The sequence below is a fragment of the Nannospalax galili genome, unplaced genomic scaffold (genome assembly GCF_000622305.1).
Source record: "Nannospalax galili isolate Female #2095 unplaced genomic scaffold, S.galili_v1.0 scaffold771, whole genome shotgun sequence".
Taxonomy (NCBI): Eukaryota; Metazoa; Chordata; class Mammalia; order Rodentia; family Spalacidae; genus Nannospalax; species Nannospalax galili.
In genome coordinates, this window is record NW_008329156.1 from 9,738 (window position 1) to 28,882 (window position 19,145).

Sequence of the window (19,145 nt, forward strand, 5' to 3'; positions counted from 1 at the left end):
AGTCTAATAGTCTGAAATTTTGCTTTGGGACAAATTCCAGAGATGCAAGCTTCAGGCTTGCTTTATCTTTTCCATTTTGGACTCCCGAAGATCAAGCACATCCCTACAACTGCCTCTACATTGTACAATTCCTCCCAAGGCCTTCTTATCAGGAAATGGTGCAAGTAGTTATCTCAGTGATGGTTATTCACTTATTTTTGTTCTTATCTGCAATCCATTGACAAGATGTATTGCCTTCATAAATGTATGAGGACAACCTTCCTGTGGGGGGCAGGTCTTCTCCCTGTATTTTCCCCAGCTATATTAGAAGAGCACAGAGTCTCAGCATCTGGATGGTCTGCTGTGCTTGACCTATGGCTCCTGCAGGTTTTCCAGGTCTCCTTCCTCTCTGCCTGGGTCTGCTGCTGGCATCTGGCTTTGCCCAGGCAGGCAAGCTGCTGGTGGTGCCCATGGATGGGAGCTACTGGTTTACCATGAAATCTATTGTGGAGAAACTCACCCAAAAAGGACATGAGGTGGTGGTCGTCATGCCAGAAGTGAGTTGGCAACTGGGAAACTCACTGAATTTTACAGTGAAGACTTACTCAACTTCTCATACTCGAGAGGATTTGGACCATGAGTTCAAGGTTTTTATGGATATTCATTGGAAAACTCAGAAAGAGAGAATAGTTTCCCTTTTAAGCAGTTCATCCCCTGGTTTCTTTGAATTATTTGTTAACCACTGTAGAAATTTGTTTAACAAGAAGTTAGTAGACTACATAAAGCAGAGTTCTTTTGATGCTGTGATTTTGGATCCTTTTGACCTGTGTGGCTTGGTTGTTGCCAAATACCTTTCACTCCCATCCGTGGTCCTTACCAGAGGAGTGTTTTGCCACTATCTTGAAGAGGGTACTCAGTGCCCCAGTCCTCTTTCCTATGTTCCCAGAGGTCTCTTGAGATTCACAGACACTATGACTTTCAAGGAGAGAGTGTGGAACTTTATATCCTACATGGAGGAGCGAGCATTTTGTCCCTATTTTTTCAAAACTGCTGTGGATATTGCCTCTGAACTCTTCCAAACCCCAGTGACCATGTATGATCTCTTCAGCCAAGTGTCCATTTGGTTGTTACACACTGACTTTGTGTTGGAGTTCCCCAGACCTGTGATGCCCAACATGGTCCTCACTGGTGGGATCAACTGCCACCAGGGAAAGCCACTGTCCAAGGTATGTTCTCTTTCTTTTAGCACACGGAAATTGAGCTGGATAGCTAGCTATAGGATGCAGGTCAATGATACTTACCTAGTATGTGTGAGGCCCTGAGTTTAATCTCCAGCAACCCCCACAAATCAAGCTCTGGACATTGAAAGAAAAGAGATTTTTGTATCCAATTGTAACTTCTCAGTTTCATTCATTTCAATTAGAATTTCTTTTTGGTTTACTGAATTTTTGTTTACTTTGAGAGAGGGTCTCACTGTGTAGCTTTGACGGACTTGGAAATGGCTATATAGACCAGACTGGCTTTGGACTGACAGAGGTCTGTCTACCTTTGCCTCCTGAGTGCTGGGATTAAAGGGGTGCACCACCATGCCTGGTTATTGAATTGTTTTGTGCCAATTCTTTCATTGTAGGCCAGCAGATTTTTATAAATCTGCCCTTGCTGATAAATATGCATCCGTAATGACACAGTCTTACATAATTCTCAGGCTACCCTTTTTATTATGGTTATGACAAAATATCAAAAAATGCAGTAAGAAATAAAAATGCCTTTGTTGCTAATCCTGTTATTCCATATATGAAAACAGTGTTAGAGGTGTTACAATTGTCTTTTATATACACCTATACCTAATGCAAATAATCACACCTAAAATCCAGTGCCAGGCTTGACATAATAGTCTTTAACTTGTATTTAAATTTTTTGATTTACTTTTATATGTTTATGAGTGTTTTTCCTGAATGTATGCAAGTGCACCATGTTTGTACAATGCCCACAAAGGTCAGAAGAGGGCATCGGATCCCCTGGAACTGGAGTTATGGACGGTTCTTAGCCACCATTTGGGTGCTGGGAACTGAACCTGGGTCCTCTGGTTCAGCCAGTGCTCTTAGTCACTGAGCCATCTCTCTAGTCCCTCTATCTTGTATCTTGTATTGTAATATGTTCCAGTGAGTCGTAGATGTTATTCCAGGTCCTTACAGATGATATTTCCCATTTTCTAATGAGTCGTAGATGTTATTATAGACCCTTACAGATATTTCCTATTTTTTAAAAAAATTAAATATATTTTATTATTTTTATTTTATGTGTATGCACATGTATTGCCTACATGTAGGTAAGTACACTTATGTCATGCAGTGCTGCAGAGGTCAGTAGAATCTGTCGGATCCCCTGGAACTGGAGTCACAGACAGTTGTTAGCTGCCATGTAGGTCCTGGGATTCAAACCCCAGTCTTCTGCAAGAACAGTCAGTGTTCTTAATAATCTCTCCAGCCCCTATTTCCTATTTTCTCTTGAGTCATAGATGTTATTCCAGGTCCTTACAGGTATTTCCTGTTTAAATGATTGCAGAAAAGCTTTTATTTTGGTGGCATCATAGTTCTGTTTAACCAGCCAATATTGGTAGATATTTAGAGGCTTCCTACTTTTTGCCTTTATGAACAAGATTGTAGTAATCACTTTTAGTTACCACATTATTGGCTTTATCCCAGTGGGCCAGTGTCAAGGGAGTAGGGTGGCTAGGCTGAATGGCAAATGCACATCTATTTTAATGCATTGGGAGAGTGATTTCGGATCTTCGCACTAAGATTTATAGCACAGGAGCCCTGTGGTCTTTCCATATCCTTACCAACTCTTGATATTGTCAAATGTTTAAAGTTTGTTAGTTTTTCTGGGCAAAGCATTCTGTGTAGCTGCCTGAGTTCTCACTTCTTGATTTTGTGCATATTAACTTAGCACTTAATATGTGCTGCAGGTATCTCCCTACTCACTACTCTTCATCTTTTCCATTCAGATTTTTTACTTTGGGGAAGTCAAATTGATGAAATTTATCTTTGATGTCTTCTATATTTCAATTTCTTTACCGGCCTAAAGCATGTACAGGTTTTCTCCGAGTTATGCTTAAAGCTTTTAATTCTTCCAGCGTTGACGGCCTTATGTTATTTTATTCTGCATTTTATGGCTGGAGATGTTAAAGCACACAGCGTAAGGAATACATTTTATGTATCTTCTCAAAGGAGAGCCTATTGTCTGAACACCATTTAATATCAGCTCTATTATTCAGCCTTTAAATGGAAATGCATATTTATTATGTTTTAATTTTCTTTGCGTCCACTTCTGAACTCTCATTTTGTGCCGCTGACTTATTTATTTATCCATTCATGCTCAGAGCACACCCTGACTAAGTGGCTTTGTAGTAAGTTAATGTCGGAGTCATACTCTTTATCCAGACTTTCATGTTTCTGATTTTTCTCCATGATTACTAGAACACATTTTCTTTTATAAAATTTAAAATGGTTTTGTTTAAGTGAGAAAATGAAAGTGCACCATCAAGGCTCTATTACTATTGACTTAAATGGTTTTTTCTCCCAGCTTAAGGAGGATTGGTAGGGTTTTTCTTTTGGGTCCTTCCCGTTTGAGGGTGCGGTTTCCCTTTTTGCTTCATTAGATCTTTATGCCTGCCAAGAAAATTTGGTGATTTCCTTTACATAGTCATTTAATCTTTTATTATAATTTACCTGTAGAATGTATTTTAAAATTTGAAATTATTGTGTAAAGTGTAGTTTTCCTTCTCTAATTCGAGCTGGTCATTGATAATTAAAATACGGTTTTGGTTTTTGCACGTTTTCTTGTGTGTGGTCATATTCGTAACCTCTTTGACTAGTTTATAGAATTTGCTAGTATATAATAGCACATACACATTTTCCTCCCTTGAAATTTCTATCATTTATTCTTCCTTACTAGAACATAGACCTCTAAAATACTGTGAAATAATATTGTTCGTCAGGCTGGTTCAGCAATTTAATTGATTCCACCACTTGCAATTAAAAAATGTCTTCATAGGAGAGTAATATTCTTGGTGAGTACACAGTGCCTGATTTGGGATGATATATTAGCTTAGCTAATATAATGTCTTAGCTCAGTGTCCTGTGTGATTAGAGACAGACTGTGATTTGTTATCTATGGTTCTGATTTCTTACAAGGTCTGGTAGACTTGTAAGACAGTCATATTTTCTCAAAAATTGGCATACGTTTTGTGAAAATGTGACTTCATAGCCAAAGAAAAGTAATATTCTTTCTGAAAGGCTAAAGGACTGCAGGTTTGGCTGTGTTAAGATGAGGCATGGATTTCTGTTGCTGGCAAGATCAGGCAAAGAGTCGCAACTGGTGAGAACTCATAGACTCGGCCTCCGTAGTGGGTCAGGTGCTCACTGCAGATATACCAGCACTGCCCCGTCTCGTCATGTGTGATTCAGATTTGACCATTTGGAACCTGAGGCAAGTATTCTGACCTCTCAAGTTTTCATCCCATCCAGTGGGATGAATTGCCCTCAGATCTAACAGCACATGTACTCCCCATGTACCTTGATGAGCTGAACTAAGTGGGTTGTTGTGTAGTTGTGGGGTCTCTCCCTCTCCTTGTGGGTCGGCCACTGCTCCACGAGGACAAAGGGAGCAGAAGTGACAAACGGGGCCAGGATGGCCAGTGAGCACTGACAGAAGAAAGCCCTTCCGGGGAGGCAAGTTCAGCAATACAAACAGCTCCAGACTCAGTGAAACAGCTCCGTTTATTCAGTGGGGGTTAGGGAAAATATAGTGTGGAGGCAGCAGCCAATGCTTCAGCTGATAGGTGCTCATAGTATGCTTTATTTACATGTGGTAGCAGGATCCTATCATCTGACTATGGGGCAATGCCTGATTATCATATAGAAAAAACCTGGGGGTAGTTTTTACTCCAGGTAACTATGCCAAAGGTTATGTTTTAAATGAGGCCAAGCATCAGTGCTTGGCGGCACTTTCCAGGTAAGTCAGGCAGGAAGCTCCTGCTGAGAAAGGAGCCAACCTTAATAGCAGGGTTCCCCAACATGTAGTTATAATTGTGTATAACTGAACCATTAATGTGATGGCTAGTTTAATTGTTGATCTGATACAATCTAGAATTACCTGGGAAGAGGGTCTCAATGAAAGATTGTCTGGATCAGGTTGGCCTGTGGGCATGTCTGTGGGGGAGTGTTTTGATTACCTTGATTGATGTTGGAAGACCCAGCCTGTAATTGGACAGCCCCATTTCCTGGTATAGGGTCTGGGACTGTTCAAGACTAGAGAAAATTAGTACTAAGCATACTTACATGCTCTCCGCAGCGATGGGCCGTGACCTAGAGTTGTGGGCTAATAACCCTTTCTCCTTTGGTCTGGGTGTTTTATCACAGCAACAGAAATGAAACCAGGACAATTAATTAATTTGATTTTGCCATTTTAGCTTCTGGAGTCGGTGTAGTTCTTCTTTCAAGTCTCAAATGTTCTATAAGTCCTTTGACATATTCTGGGTCCCAACCAATTGTTCATGGGCTGTAGGCTCAGAGCTGAAGGATCTGGAAGGGTTAGCATCTAAGAAGGGAATTCCTCCACAGGGCCAACTTTCCCAGGCAGCCCTCTGCTCCTGATATGAAACTGCCTCCCTGCAAGCCTTTAGCTCTCCTTCCTATTCCCGATGTCCTCCGTCCACTTTTGTGTCTTCTCTGTCCACAGAGACTGGTTTCATTCCAGGACCCATTCCTTCATTCCACTGCTGTGTATCCCAAGCCCGAATAATTTGTTCTGCTGTAACACCCAAAGGAAAGCTATCCATTGCCTGTACACTCAAGTGAATTGTGGTGCTGGAGAACATTCTGAGTCCTATAATATCACCCATGGTAGGACTGGGCCTCCTGGGAACTGTTCAATTGTTTAGGCATCAAACTTGTGACTAACAGACTTGCCAGTGAAGCAAATAAAGGCCTGAGGGCCAGACAAAATGGTATTGGTGTGAGCTTACTTACAGGTTGACTTAGTTAAAAGAAGGTCTCCATGGGATGTCTGGGGAACCATGAGTAAACAGTAAATGTGACTGTTATGTAACTTGTTAGCTAACCACTTTTGGCAAGAAGCCACCGTAGTGTGGCTTCTATAAAATGTCCTTCGTTCTTTCATCTTCCAGCTCCTTGTGATCCTCTGTCCAGCCTCCCAAACTCGCCCCCACAATTTGGCATAGTCCTTGGCAGGATTTCACCCCAGGGAACCCTCTTCCTCAATAGCTGAGGGAGGCATGGAGAAGTGGCCCAAACACAACATGCGAGACACATGTGACGGTCATTCTTACCTTCTGGGCCCCAGCAGAGCTGGAAAGAGGTGGATGGAACCCCTGTATCCTCGAAAAGACTCTGGGGGTCCTGGCAGATGCCTTGCCAGGAAGGGAATGGATAATGATCAGAAAGATAGGCTGTTTCTGGCTGCACTGAAGGTTGGTTGTGAAGACTCCCTGGGATGGGAAGCCAAGGTGTGGGAGCTGGGAGCTGTGGCCGTGCGTTTGGGGGGTGAGGTCCATGAAGGCCCCTCAGTCAAAGGTGAGGCAGAGTGTGAGGAAACACCACACCCACTGCTGTGTGCTGGATCAGCAATTTGGCAGAAGATAGAGGTAGCTTAGCTCCTGGGACAGATCGGTCAGGCCCAGGGGCAGAGGAGAGTTGCAGAGCACATGTCCAACATTCCCCATGTCATGGCAGAGCTACGAGAACAGGAAAGCAGTACAGACAGAATCTGGGGGAGTCGGTCCCTGCCTGGTTCCTGCACCCCCAGGAGGTGCTTCGTGGAGAAGATGGAAAAGTTGACTTCTGTTACCACCTATTCCTAAGGCAGCGAGGGCAGAGGAGAGTTGCAGAGCACATGTCCAACATTCCCCATGCCATGGCAGAGCTACGAGAACAGGAAAGCAGTACAGACAGAATGTGGGGGAGTCGGTCCCTGCCTGGTTCCTGCACCCCCAGGAGGTGCTTCGTTAACTGTGGAGAAGATGGAAAAGTTGACTTCTGTTACCACCTATTCCTAAGGCAGCGCCTGCAGGTCTTGAGACCATAGACTCGGGGAGAAGATTGCTGATGAGCTGCGTAACAGCTGGAGCTCATCTGATAGGAGCGGATGTTGGTGAGTTGCCAGAGACAGTAAATGGAATTCTTAATGGACTGGATACAGATAGTACAAGAGATGGAAATACAGGAGCACAGTGGTTCACGCGCCTCCATGTGGGCAGATCTCCTTCTAGCTGGAGTTGATACAGAAAAGATAGATTGCCAACCAAATGAGATGTTGTTAGCCTCGTGGAACTAGTTAAAGCCTGTTCAGCAGTAAGGAAATGGGCATGAAGTCTAGGCCAGCAGGATTACTCCAGGATTTTCTGGCACCTGCGGTAGGTGACCTCACCCCTTTGGGTTAGGGGTGGGGCTGGAGTGCCCAGCTAGGGGGCCCCTGGAAGACAGGAGGCCTCATGTTTGATTGAATAGTCATTGATCCCCCATCAGTGTGCAGAGGGTGTTGTCCCTTGATATTGGAGCTGACTACTTTAGTTCATGAAAATCTGGATCTGTTTTCCTGGGCCAGCTGGCTACACACAGAGATGGCTGTGCTGGCCACACAGTCAAGGGCAAGCCAGTGACTGTGACTTTGGGTATTGGCCATCTGGTTCCCCAGTTGTATACAATGTACGTCTCTCCAGCAGCTGGGTATATCCTAGGGGTGGATACCTTGTGAGGGCTTTCAGCTCTCCAAATGACTGCTGGTGAGTTTGGACTGTGAGTCAGGACCGTTAAGCCAGTGTTAAGAAGACACCCACACCTCCCCCCACAATTTGCCAGCCCCCAGGATGGTGGTTCAGGTATGCCAATATCAGCTACCTAGGATGGGTGTGAAGAGGATATGCAGACTAGCATAATTAGAAGCAGCTGGTATATAGGGGCAGTGGCCAGTGGGGAGATTAACTGTAGACTACTACAGAGAACTGACTCCACCCATAAGTGCTGCAGCCATCATGGATTGGATGGACCAATTGACCTTGACTTTGGGTTAATACCACTATGTGGTGAATCTGGCAGATGCTTTTTCCTCCATTGACGTTGCCCTGGAGAGTCAAGAACAACCTGCCTTTACCCGGGAAGGTGGACGTTTTGCCCCAGGGTATATGCACAGCCCGACCATTTGTCATGATTTGGTGGCTCTGGACTTGGAGTCCTGGAAATGGCCCAACACAATTACATTGAATCATGATATTGATGCTGTTGCTCTAACCTCTGATTCTCCCACAGATTTGGAACCAGCTCCCTTTCATACCTGTGGCCAAAACCCTATGGTACTCACGTCTTCTCCTTATGTTACCATAACCTGCCAAGTCAATGGTCACAGCCAGTTTAAATGGTGGAGTCTTGTGGATGGTCCTAAGAATCTGTGCTTGGCCAATGGCCTCTTGGGCAGCTACAAACCCTTACTCTGTGGCCTCAGACTAAATCCTACATTACTCTTTTTTGTGGGGGGGTCACAAGGCGTAGAAAGGATGTAACGACTCCAGAGGGTGGGGTCTGGCTTGCTGTCAAATTTCTTGGGAATTGTCTGGTTGATGAAGACCAAAGCTATTCCAGAGGCTGTAATTGACAAGGCTCAGACATATGGTCAGCCAATGGCAGTCAAGTAGTTACAAGCCTTTGTGGAGCTTGTTGGAGGGTACGCATCCCCCACCTGGTTCAGATGGGTGCACGCTCTCACCCAGGCCCTGTGCATCTTCTTTAATCTCTGGCTCCTCAAGACCTTCTATCCCTGGCCCCTGAACTTAGTCCCCACATCCAGATTCCTCTTTCTAGTGCCCAGTACAGAACACACACACACACACACACACACACACACACACACACACACACCCCATTCTTAGAAACAGTACAACCAAATCTTATGAGAAAATCTTGCAAGGTACCATTCTGGTGATGCTATGTAAAGTGACAGCTCCTGCCTCCCACCTATGCCCCCCTGGGCCTGCTGGGAATAAGAGCAGGATACCCTCCCCCACTCCCGGTGAGCCAGATGATTTTCAGAACATGGCTCAGCTAGGAAGGGCCCAGGTCATGGGCCTCTGCAGAATGGGTATCCAGCACAAAGGATCTGATCCTGCAGGTCCCACTTTGCTTCCCCTGACCTAAAGCTTATCTAAGCTTCTCTCTCACCAGATGTACTTAGTGTTTTGAAAAGAACCTTGCCTAACTGCTTCCTTTGTGAGCCTCTGGGGATTTCTCACTGCTGTGAACCCAGAGGGTACCTTTCCCTGTAAGGGTCCTGGGAAGACTGCCTGGCCCAGCTTGGACTGAGCTGTCTTACTGAACAACGAGCTTGTGGCTTGGCTGTATTTCTGGAGTCGGGCTTGTCCTCAGGATGGCCTCTTCACTCCTGCGCTTCAAGCTTCTTCTCCTTTCCTGGGCCCTACATTAGGGTGCCAAAGGCCTGGCAGGCTCTGTCCAGTTTGAATGTGTGTGACCGGCCTTGGACAAGTCTGTTCTAGTAATTCAAAGAACCACCCCTCCCTGGGTAGTCTGATTTCTGCATCCATCATTCCTTGGCCTGCCCTCAGCAGTTTATTGAACAGGCAGAACAAACATGACCCTCCCTCCCTGGGTGGAAGCTGAGAAACCCCTGAGAAGCTGAGGGTTTGTATTGCTTCACTGGCTGATGTGTGGCTGGCTGAAAGCAGGCGCCTGGATTTCTGACCCTCCTAGAACTTTCACTGCGCGCTGCCTAGAAGCTTACTTCTCTAATTTTAATATCCTAAAGGCAAGTAACAGGTTATGTGTTGTGTGATTGTGATATAGAATATGAAATATATTGATTTTTGTCTTTATTTCTTTGGCAGAGCTTCCCAAACCCTGTAGCTTCCCAAGGGATGGGGGGAAGCCGTACTGGTTTATGATTGCTACAAACCCCTTTACCTTGGAGTTTATGCAAATGGGGTGACTTTTGGAAAGTTTCTAAGGACTGGAGCTGGGACCATTTTTGAGATTAGAGGGAAGGGCAGAGAAAGGGCTGAAGGCCAGGTTAATCATTGAGGGCCAATAATTTGACAAATTGTATGTACTGCATAATGAAGTCCAGGTGAAAACCCACAGATAGGGGTTGGGAGCCACGAGGTTACCGATACGTTCCAGGAGCACTGTGTGTCCCTGCAGCCTGTTCTAGGACATGTGAGAGGCCGTGCTATTTTCACTTCCAAGGTACTTATTTCCTTCTCCCACACTCATCTCTTGAGAGGACTGTAGAATTTTCCAGTGTCTGAAGGGTTTACGACACTGTGACAGAGCAAATGGAGATGGAAACTGGCAATTCTAGGTGCTTTCTAGGCGGCCAGATGTTGAACGGACGTGGGAAACATAAACCAGTGTCACTCTGATGGAGTTCTATTTTCCATAAAATTATGACTTAGTTTAGTATAATGGGTTTATTCTTGTTTATATATGTTGACTAAGTAGTGTTGTTTTTTAGTTGTGTCAACTTTAATTCCTAAAGTAGTCCCTTAGGATAGCTATAATCCACATGAACAAAAGCTCAGTGATTGCGTAGCGTATAACAAAAAGCACGGGAAGCCATTAGCTTGATTGGGCTCATGTGCAAGGTACAGTCAGGCAGACTCTCCAGGAGTCAGGAGAGTGGGAGGTAAAGTCCCCAACAAGTCAGCTGAAGGGCTTAATCTGTTCAAGAAGAGGAACTTTGAAGTTACCAATCCCTTCCTGTCTGGCTCTGCTTTCCCTGGTCTTCGGCTTGGCTCCTGTACGGCTTCTGCTTGCAGTCCTGCCTGATCCTAAAATTGCAAATAAAAAACCAGTTAGCGTTATTTATTTATTTTGAGACAGGCTCATGTAGTTCAGGCTGGCCTCGAACTCACCATGTAGGTGAGGATGAACTTCTGATCCTCCTGCCTTTACATCCCAAGTGCTGGCTGGGAGGCTTTCTGCCACTGAACTTCATCCCCAACTAAGTTCTTTAAACTAAATTTGTCATCATTTTCCATCATTTGACAGTTGTGAAAGAATCCTGAGACCAAGAGTTTGCGAACAGCTGGTCTAGAAGTAGCTAATTTTAGTTTTCTTTCAAAAGATGCAAGAGTTAAAAGCAGTGTCCTTTGCTGAGGCAGCAAGCCCAGCTCCCTACCAGTAGGGTATGCCCATTCTTGCATCCTGGGGTTTGTACTACATGTGGGTGTTAAGGACTGGCTTGTGTTCCCCAAGAAAATGTGTTGGAAGTCTTAACACCCACCCCAGGATTACTGGCATCATTACAGGGATGGGGACAGATGGACCTAAAGGCACACAGGAGAAGTTGGTGAAGACAGAGGTCAGGGTTAAGCTTCTACACTGGAAGAGACACCACAGATTGCCGGCGCCCACCAGAAGCCAAGGGAGGGCGGGGCAGCTTCTCCCTCTGCTGTCAAAGACAGAATGACGTGCGACCTCAACCCCAGCCTGTACTCCTGCTGTGCACTGTCACATGCTGCTAGGGCCATCCTTGTTTGTTTGCTTATTTCAACCTTTGACTAGTTGAGCCCCAAACATCCTAATTCCCAGTCACTGTGCTGTCCTCCCACTGTTCATATTTCCACATTTTCTTCCTCTTCTCCCCTCCTCTTCCTCATTGTCCTCCCCCTCCTCCTCCCCTCTTCCTCCTCCCCCTCCTCCTCTTTCTATTTTTCTGTCTCCGTTTCTTCCCCCACCCTTCTCCTCTGTTTCCCTTGCCCGCAGAGCAGGCTAGATCCTTTGACCCTTGAGCTTCTCAGGAGCTGCCGGGCCACCCTAGTGCACTTCAGTCCTACTACAGGGAACCCTTTGCCTGGGTGGAGCCTGAAGGAGCCCTTCAGAGGGAGAGAAAGACCTGCCTTCCCATTTATTCATGAGGACTAACCCAGATCATCCTTGCCTAAGCACTGGGGCACATACCAATGCAACCTTCCCTTCTCAGATGTGTCAACTGAAATGCAGAGTAGCAAGGAGATGCCTTGGCTGGGAAGGGGCCGGTGGCCTCTGGAAGCCATTCTCTTATCCACACTAGTGCCCAGAGCACATAATCCACTATGACTACATTTGGCGCATAGAACAGCAAAGCCCAAATCCCAGTGGCTTTACTAAAGGCTGTGAGGACGGGACAGGTCTAGACTCTGTCAGAGCTCACGTAGCTCCTTGAAGTGTGCCTTTCCCTCTAGTCACCACGTGGTGACCCAAACCTTGAGGTGGCTGTGTTGCTTTGAACGTTGAACGTGTCCTCCACTGATGCTTTCTCTCTGTTCTGAGCAAAGTTGGCAAGGAAGCTGTGAAGCAGAGTTGGAGCTCTTCCTCCGTGAGTGTGACAAAGCATTCGGTTCCAGGCAGAGGGAGGAAGGAGGAAGCGCTGCTTGGAGAGGGAGAGGCCAGTCAGTGCAGATGAATGTGAGAAGCCTATACTATCAGGAAAAGGCTGGTGAGGCCCATTGGTCAAAGTCAGCTGTGTGCTCAAGTATGGTTAAATATTAATTTAGTTTCCTTTACAGCAAGAGCACAGTTTAGAGCGAGGGGGAGGAAGGCGAGGAGCATTCACATCACTGCGTGCGTTGGGGAACTAGCTCGGAGCCCTGTGGCTGCAGGAGCCAAGTCATTCACTGCTGTTACTTTAACTCCCTCTAGGATGGCTTGTCTTCTTGCTGCTGCTCAGAGAGTTTCTGCGTGGCTTTTCTTCCTTGTGCTTTGGGGCTCGGTTCTAGGTGAGAAGCTGCTGGTGTTTCCTCAGGATGGAAGCCACTGGCTTAGCATGAAGGAGATAGTGGAGCACCTCAGTGACAGGGGTCATGACATTGTGGTACTGGTCCCAGAAGTCAGTTTGCTTTTGAAAGAATCCAAATACTATACAAGGAAAACCTTTCCAGTGCCCTATGACCAGGAAGAGCTGACGACCCGGTACCGTACCTTTGGCAACAACCACTTTGCCCCAAGGTCACAGCTGGAGGCTCCTCAGAGAGAGTACAGAAACAACATGGTTATCATTGACCTGTGCTTCTTCAATTGCCAGAGCCTCCTGAAGGACTCCGCCACCCTCAGGTTCCTCCAGGAGAGCAAGTTTGATGCTCTGTTCACAGACCCAGCCATGCCCTGTGGCGTGATCCTGGCTGAGTACCTCAACCTGCCCTCCGTCTACCTCTTCAGGGGCTTCCCATTCTCCTTGGAGCACATGCTTGGCCAAAGTCCAAGCCCCGTGTCATATGTCCCCAGATTCTATACCAAATTCTCAGACCACATGACGTTTCTCCAGCGGGTGGCCAACTTCATTGTTAATATCTTGGAGAACTATGTGTATTATTGTCTGTATGCAAAATATGAAGTCCTTGCCTCACAACTCCTCAAGAGAGACGTGTCCTTATCGACCTTACATCAGGACTCTCTGTGGCTGTTAAGATATGACTTTGTATTTGAGTTTCCCAGACCAATCATGCCCAACATGATCTTCATTGGTGGGACCAACTGCAAGAAGAAAGGAGCACTGTCTCAGGTGGGTGGCCCCTCTCTTCTGGCGCCCTGTCTACATAGGCAGGTGTGCTCCGTGCGGGCTGTCTCCTCGCTCGTATTTGTCTGTAGCTAGCTCTCACTGAGAAGGATGGTCGGAAGATATGGGTGGGAGGGGGACACCAGGCTCAGAGTAGCAGGATGTGTAGCCCCGAGGCTGCATGAAGACAGGGTTCCTGCTCGACATCGGGAAGAGCTATGCTTGGTCAGGTGATCTGGGGACAGACAGGTCCTTTGAAGGAGCCTTAGAAATATCTAGTTCAGGCGGAGGTAAAGACTTGACTAAGGGGACAGGTCAAAACCCTTTCAGTCAACTGTCTTATGCTTTGTCCCTGTTCCCTAAGTCAGAGGTCAGCCAAGAAAGGTCTATAGCTCCTATTTCCATGTGGCCCAGAGCTGAGTAAGCATGGTTTAAAGGAGTGTTGATTATGACGGTGAAGAATGCATAGCAGAATGTATGTGGCTTCTAAAACCTGATCATTTACCCTCAGGCCTTTGCGGGCAAGATGTGGCGCCCTAAGCAAGTGTCTCTTGATGCCTTCCTGATTTAGGGTCTGCAGTTACTTTGGAAAATAATAATCTGAGCTTTTCATTCAAAACCTCTGAAGTGCTTCAGGCCTCTCCTATCTTTCATCCTGGATTTTCCCCTTCAGTGAATTTCTCATCTGAGAGAAGGCCTCGAGCAGATCCCAAGGACCGAATGCTCAGGCCCAGGTAGAGTAGTGGTTGTACAATGCTGTGAAGATTGTGAATAGTTGATTGGGACTGGGGATGTAGCGCAGTGAGGGAGGGAGAGCTTGTGCTTGCCTAGCATGTGTGAGGCCTTAGGTTCAATCCCTAGCACTGTAAAAAGAAAAACTAAAAAGAAAGAAACAAAAAAGATATCTTCATGTTTTCTTTAAACGAAGATATGCGTCTAATTTGGTGGCACAGACTTGTGATGTGAGCACTTAGGACACTTGAGAGGCGGAGGTGGGTAGAGGATGAATTCAAGTGAGTCCGGGGAGGGAGAGAGGAAGAAGGAACAAGAGGGGAGAGAGACAAAGAGGAAAGGAGGGAAGGAGAGAGAGAGGGTGGAGAGGGAGGGAAGGAAGGAGAGAGAGGGAGCAGAGAGGGAGGGAAGGAGAGAGAGAGGGCAGAGAGGGAGGGAAGGAAGGAGAGAGAGGGAGCGGAGAGGGAGGGAAGGAGAGAGAGAGGAAGGTAAAGGAATATCATAGAGAAAAAAACAAAGCTTTGATTTTTTTTTTTTTTTTTGCTTAAAAATGTTCTCTTCATTATGCAACCTCCAAACTGCCAAGTCATCCTTAACGTGCACTTTTACAGATCTGTGATTTAAGCCAAAGTCTACGATGCCCTTAATGCTTGGCTTTGTCCAACTTTTGGCTTCTTTCCTTGAAGGTTGTGAAACACGCTGGCAGCACTGCTTCTGTTAATGGGCTCTTTGGGGAGTGATTTAAGAGCCAGCGTGAGTCTGGGCTTTTGTAAAACACTCTACATGAATATCTAAATAACTGGATTCGGCTAATAATTTAGGTAATGCTGGATGAGATGAAGTGACAAAATTTTTAATGTATTTTTGACCTTTTCTTTCAATTGCATTAGATAACTATAGAAGTATAATTTGCCTGCCATATAATAATTCACTCCTTTAAGGTTTACTGTCTGTGATTTCTGTTCTAGTTTCCGGGCTGTTGCTGTGCCAAAACATTCTGACCAAAGCAATGTAGAGGAAGAAAAAAAAATATTTGACTTATGCTTCCAGGTCACAGTCCTTGAGGGATGGCAGGGCAAGAACTCAAGTGGCTCTTTTTAAATTGAATTTTTGAGATTTGCATGCAATATAATTTCATGGTATTTAGATCACCTCCCCTACCCATCCCTCCCCATTTTTGCCCCCTCCACCCTATTTAATGTAGTCGTCTATTATACAGATGCCTCTAAACTGTCTCTAAACTGTGTAGCACCTATAGCGTCCAATTAGTGTTCCCAATTGTCCTTCAGTGTGGGTCCGTCCACTGGAGCCTGGCTAACCTACCAGGAGTCCCATCCTTGAAAGAGACTGCCTCTGCCCCTCCCAGCAGCCATCAGTAGCCATGATTTCCTTAACTTGGTTTGGGGTTTCTTACCCACTCCCTCATGTCTACGCTGGCTGGGATTTTGTATGGTTTGTGCTTGCATGGGACTTGAGCATGCTCAAGCAGGATCTCGAACAGGAATGATGGAGTGCCACTGCTTGCTGGCTCATACACAGACCCATGCTTGGCTAGCTTTCTTTCACGTCAGGACCACATGCCCACGGAACAGTGCCGCCCACAGTGGACTGGGCCCTCCAGTATCAACTAACAATCCATACAGTCCCCCACAGTCATGCCCACAGGCCAATCTGATCTGGAAAATCCCTCAATTGAGATCCCCTTTTCAGGTATCTCTAAACTGTGTCAAGTTTACAGTTAAAGCTAATTAAGACCATTTTTTTTTGCACAAGTTTATCAACCATCACCATAGTTATTTCATAACATTTCTAATCATTCCCCAGAGCACCCTCTGTCATTTTCACGTGCTTTGCTCTGTTATCACCATCTCGTCCCTCCACTGGCCCCTTCCTCTTCCCAGACAAGCTTTGGTTGCTTTGTCCTGGTATCTCTCTGCTTTTCCTCAGGCTCTACAGTTTCCGTTTTCCTAGTAACTATTTACAAGTGGAATTGCTGAATCATAAGTTGCCATAGGAAATTACAAAACTGCTTTTATTTTAGATACCTGGCAGTAGTTTATTAGAGTTCAGACTGCGCTAACACGTGCTGTCAGAGGTCTTTTCTGTATTAGCCATTTGAGTTTGTGTGCTAGAATTGCACCCTGGTTATAGTTGCATCCCCTTCAGAGCTCTCTGTCTTGCCAAGCATCTGCACACCTTCAAACAGGTATCTCATCAAATCTTCTCTTCACTTTCTTGTTTTTACTTGATTTCTTATTTTTAAATTGTGAAGACTCTTTATATATTCTAAATACAGTCTTTTGTCAGATATACTTTGCCATTTTCTTCTTATTTTTAATCTTTAGAAATATCTCCAAAGAGAAAGTTTCAAATTTTTATGATGTCCAACTTAGTGAATTTTTAAAAAGATTTTATTTAGTTTTTGCTTGTGTGTGTGTGTGTGTGTGTGTGTGTGTGTCCATGTGTACGTACCATACGTTTACAAATGCCAGAGGAGGCCAGAAGAAGGCCTGAAATGCCGCTGAAACTGGAGATACAGATGGTTGTGAACTTCCTGATGATGGGTGCTGGGAACCGAACTCAGATCCTCTGTAAGAGCAGCAAGGACTCTCTTAACCACTGAGCCATCTCTCTAGCCCCCCAACTTAGTGAATTTTTAAATGTATCTTTTTTTTTTTTTAACCTTTTGTGTCTTAAGAAATCTTAAAAGGTGTAAAGATTTGTTCCTATGTTTCCTGTTTAATGAATGTGATATCTGACTGTAATGGGATATGAACCCTCTTACAAGCCTGTCCCCACCCTCCCCTGTGTTCATCTGAACAGGGTTTTTACTGGGCATCAGCATTTTAATAGGGTCGGGGAATAGTTGAGAGGTTGGGATGCTTCACCCACAGCACAGAACCCCTTTCTAGAGTCCTGGATCCTCACAACTTTCCTGGCACCATCCTCCCAAGGTTCCGGAGGTCCCTGCTGACCCACCTACCTTCTGCTTACTGGTGTCATCTCTGCTGCCCTTGAGCCAAGATCGCCCCCTGATGGAGGTCTCCATTTCCTGCTTTCTTGCAAGTCTGTTCCGGAGGCTGAGGCAGCTCTGACTTTCACTCTCCCCTCTGTACATGCCATTTCCACATGGGACCCTGTGTCCGGGCTGACCCCTCCAGATCATCTTTCACTCCTTTTCACAACAGATATTTGGAGAACACAGCCTAGCTGTGCCACGCCTCCTTAAGTAATTCCTCTACCCCAGGTGTGAAACAGCCCCCCAGTGTGTCACAGGCAACTTTGTTATAGGTTGAATTGTGATCTTCTTTTTAAATATTTATTATTTATTTTTATTTGATGGTTATGAGTGTATTGCCTGCATGTGTTTAAGTGCACCCATGTCATGCAGTGCCCTCAGAGGTCAGAAGAGGACATTAGATCCCCCTGGACCTACCATGTGGGTGCTGAGAACCAAACCCAGCTCCTCTGCAAGAGCAGCCAGTGTTTTTAACTGCTGAGCCATCTCTTCAGACCCGTGATCTTCTTTTTTTTTAAAAAAAAGAAAGAAAAGAGGAAAAAAGAAGTTACAACCTATCTCCCAGGACCTTCAAATGTTACCCATTTAGAAGTGGGTCTTTACAGAGGTAATTAAATTGTGTCAGTAGGTGGGCCCTAAGCCATGCAGCAGATGCTGTTATGAAAAAGGGAATGGTGGCCTCACAAAGAGATGGGCAGAGGGAAAACCATGTGACAGGGTGGCCATGGGGGAGCAGGGTGGCCGTGTGCCAGGAGTGCTGCAGCTACAAGCCAAGGGACACCAAGGTTTTACTATTTACCAGTCTTCTGGATTCCTGTCTCTCTACCCAGAGAGACACTGTGGGTAGCTGAGGAGAGGCTCAGGGGCTGGTCTGTGGCAGCTTTTTGCCTTGTTTGGCATTCTCCAGTGGTGGCAGTTGGTAGGCGTGCCTCCTGCAGGCCTTATGGACGGTGACCCTCAGCCCCAGTAGTAAAGCTCTTGTGTGGGCCTAGGAGGTGGGGCGTCCTCAGATCTTAACACTGGCTGGTGTTACCCTCTTGGCCCTGGGTCTGAGACCCTTGGTCCCAAAGACTTGGTGGCTGTCTGGAGCCCTTCTGGCAGGCCGCCAGGATCCGCAGTCTTCTTTTTATCACCCTTGGCTTTGGCTCTGCACATGCTCTTTTGTCTCTCTGCTTCCCCCACTTCTTCCTTCCCTCTAGCCATTCTCAAACTGAGCTGCTTTGATTTCAGTGTGGGACAGCCGCTGCCTGCATGGCCCCTTTTGGAGCTCCGCCCGGGGACTCTTCAGCTGTCCCTGACTCTGTTGTTGGCTCTGCAGCCTCCTGCCCCGTGTTACCAGCTCAGCCCCCATTGCTGAAGGTGGGCCACCAAAGACCACCAAGAGTGTTTTTCTATCGGTCTAGTATTGCAACCCCAGGGGAGGCAGCATAGGAGGGTGGCTCCCAGCCAAGCTCACTCAGCAAGGCTGAGCAGCCCAAGAAGGGGTGGTTGGACCAGCCAAAACCTGTTTTGCCTCTTCAGCCACTTGAATGGACCAATCACAGCCTTGCCTCTTCAGCACCAATTACAGCACCTTTTCTGCTAGGCTGAAGGAAGTGCTCGCCTGGGTGGCCTAGGTTAACTGTTGCTCAGTAATCTAGAGCTCATTTTCCAGTGGACAGTGGAGCCTCTGGGCAGGCGGAGGTGGCCAGGTATCTGCAGAGTATGATTGGTAGGATCTCCCTGGGGCCGGACCAGACTCCTGAGCAAGTCCTGCCCTCACTGGGGATTCTCATTGGCTTTTTCTTCTTGAAATTTGAATACAGGACCCACAAGTATGTAAACCCCGCTCTTCTGAAAGACTTCATCAGTATCA

The 19,145-nt window shown here is 46.1% G+C and overlaps 1 protein-coding gene across 2 annotated transcripts in view; it reads left to right on the forward strand.

Annotated features, from left to right (window-relative positions):
• Positions 1-332: 332 nt before the first annotated feature.
• The window catches only part of LOC103735258 (UDP-glucuronosyltransferase 1-6), a 51,989-nt gene continuing 33,176 nt past the window's right edge, over positions 333-19,145 (forward strand). The window contains exons 1-2 of one of the 2 annotated variants that reach the window (XM_008834446.3): positions 9,684-9,813; positions 12,687-13,545. In XM_008834446.3, coding sequence (XP_008832668.1) covers positions 12,688-13,545 — 858 coding nt within the window. In that variant the 5' untranslated portion in view covers positions 9,684-9,813; position 12,687. Of the gene's footprint in view, positions 1,206-9,683; positions 9,814-12,686; positions 13,546-19,145 lie in introns of those variants that run through there. The other variant, XM_029564136.1, reaches the window with a different exon arrangement.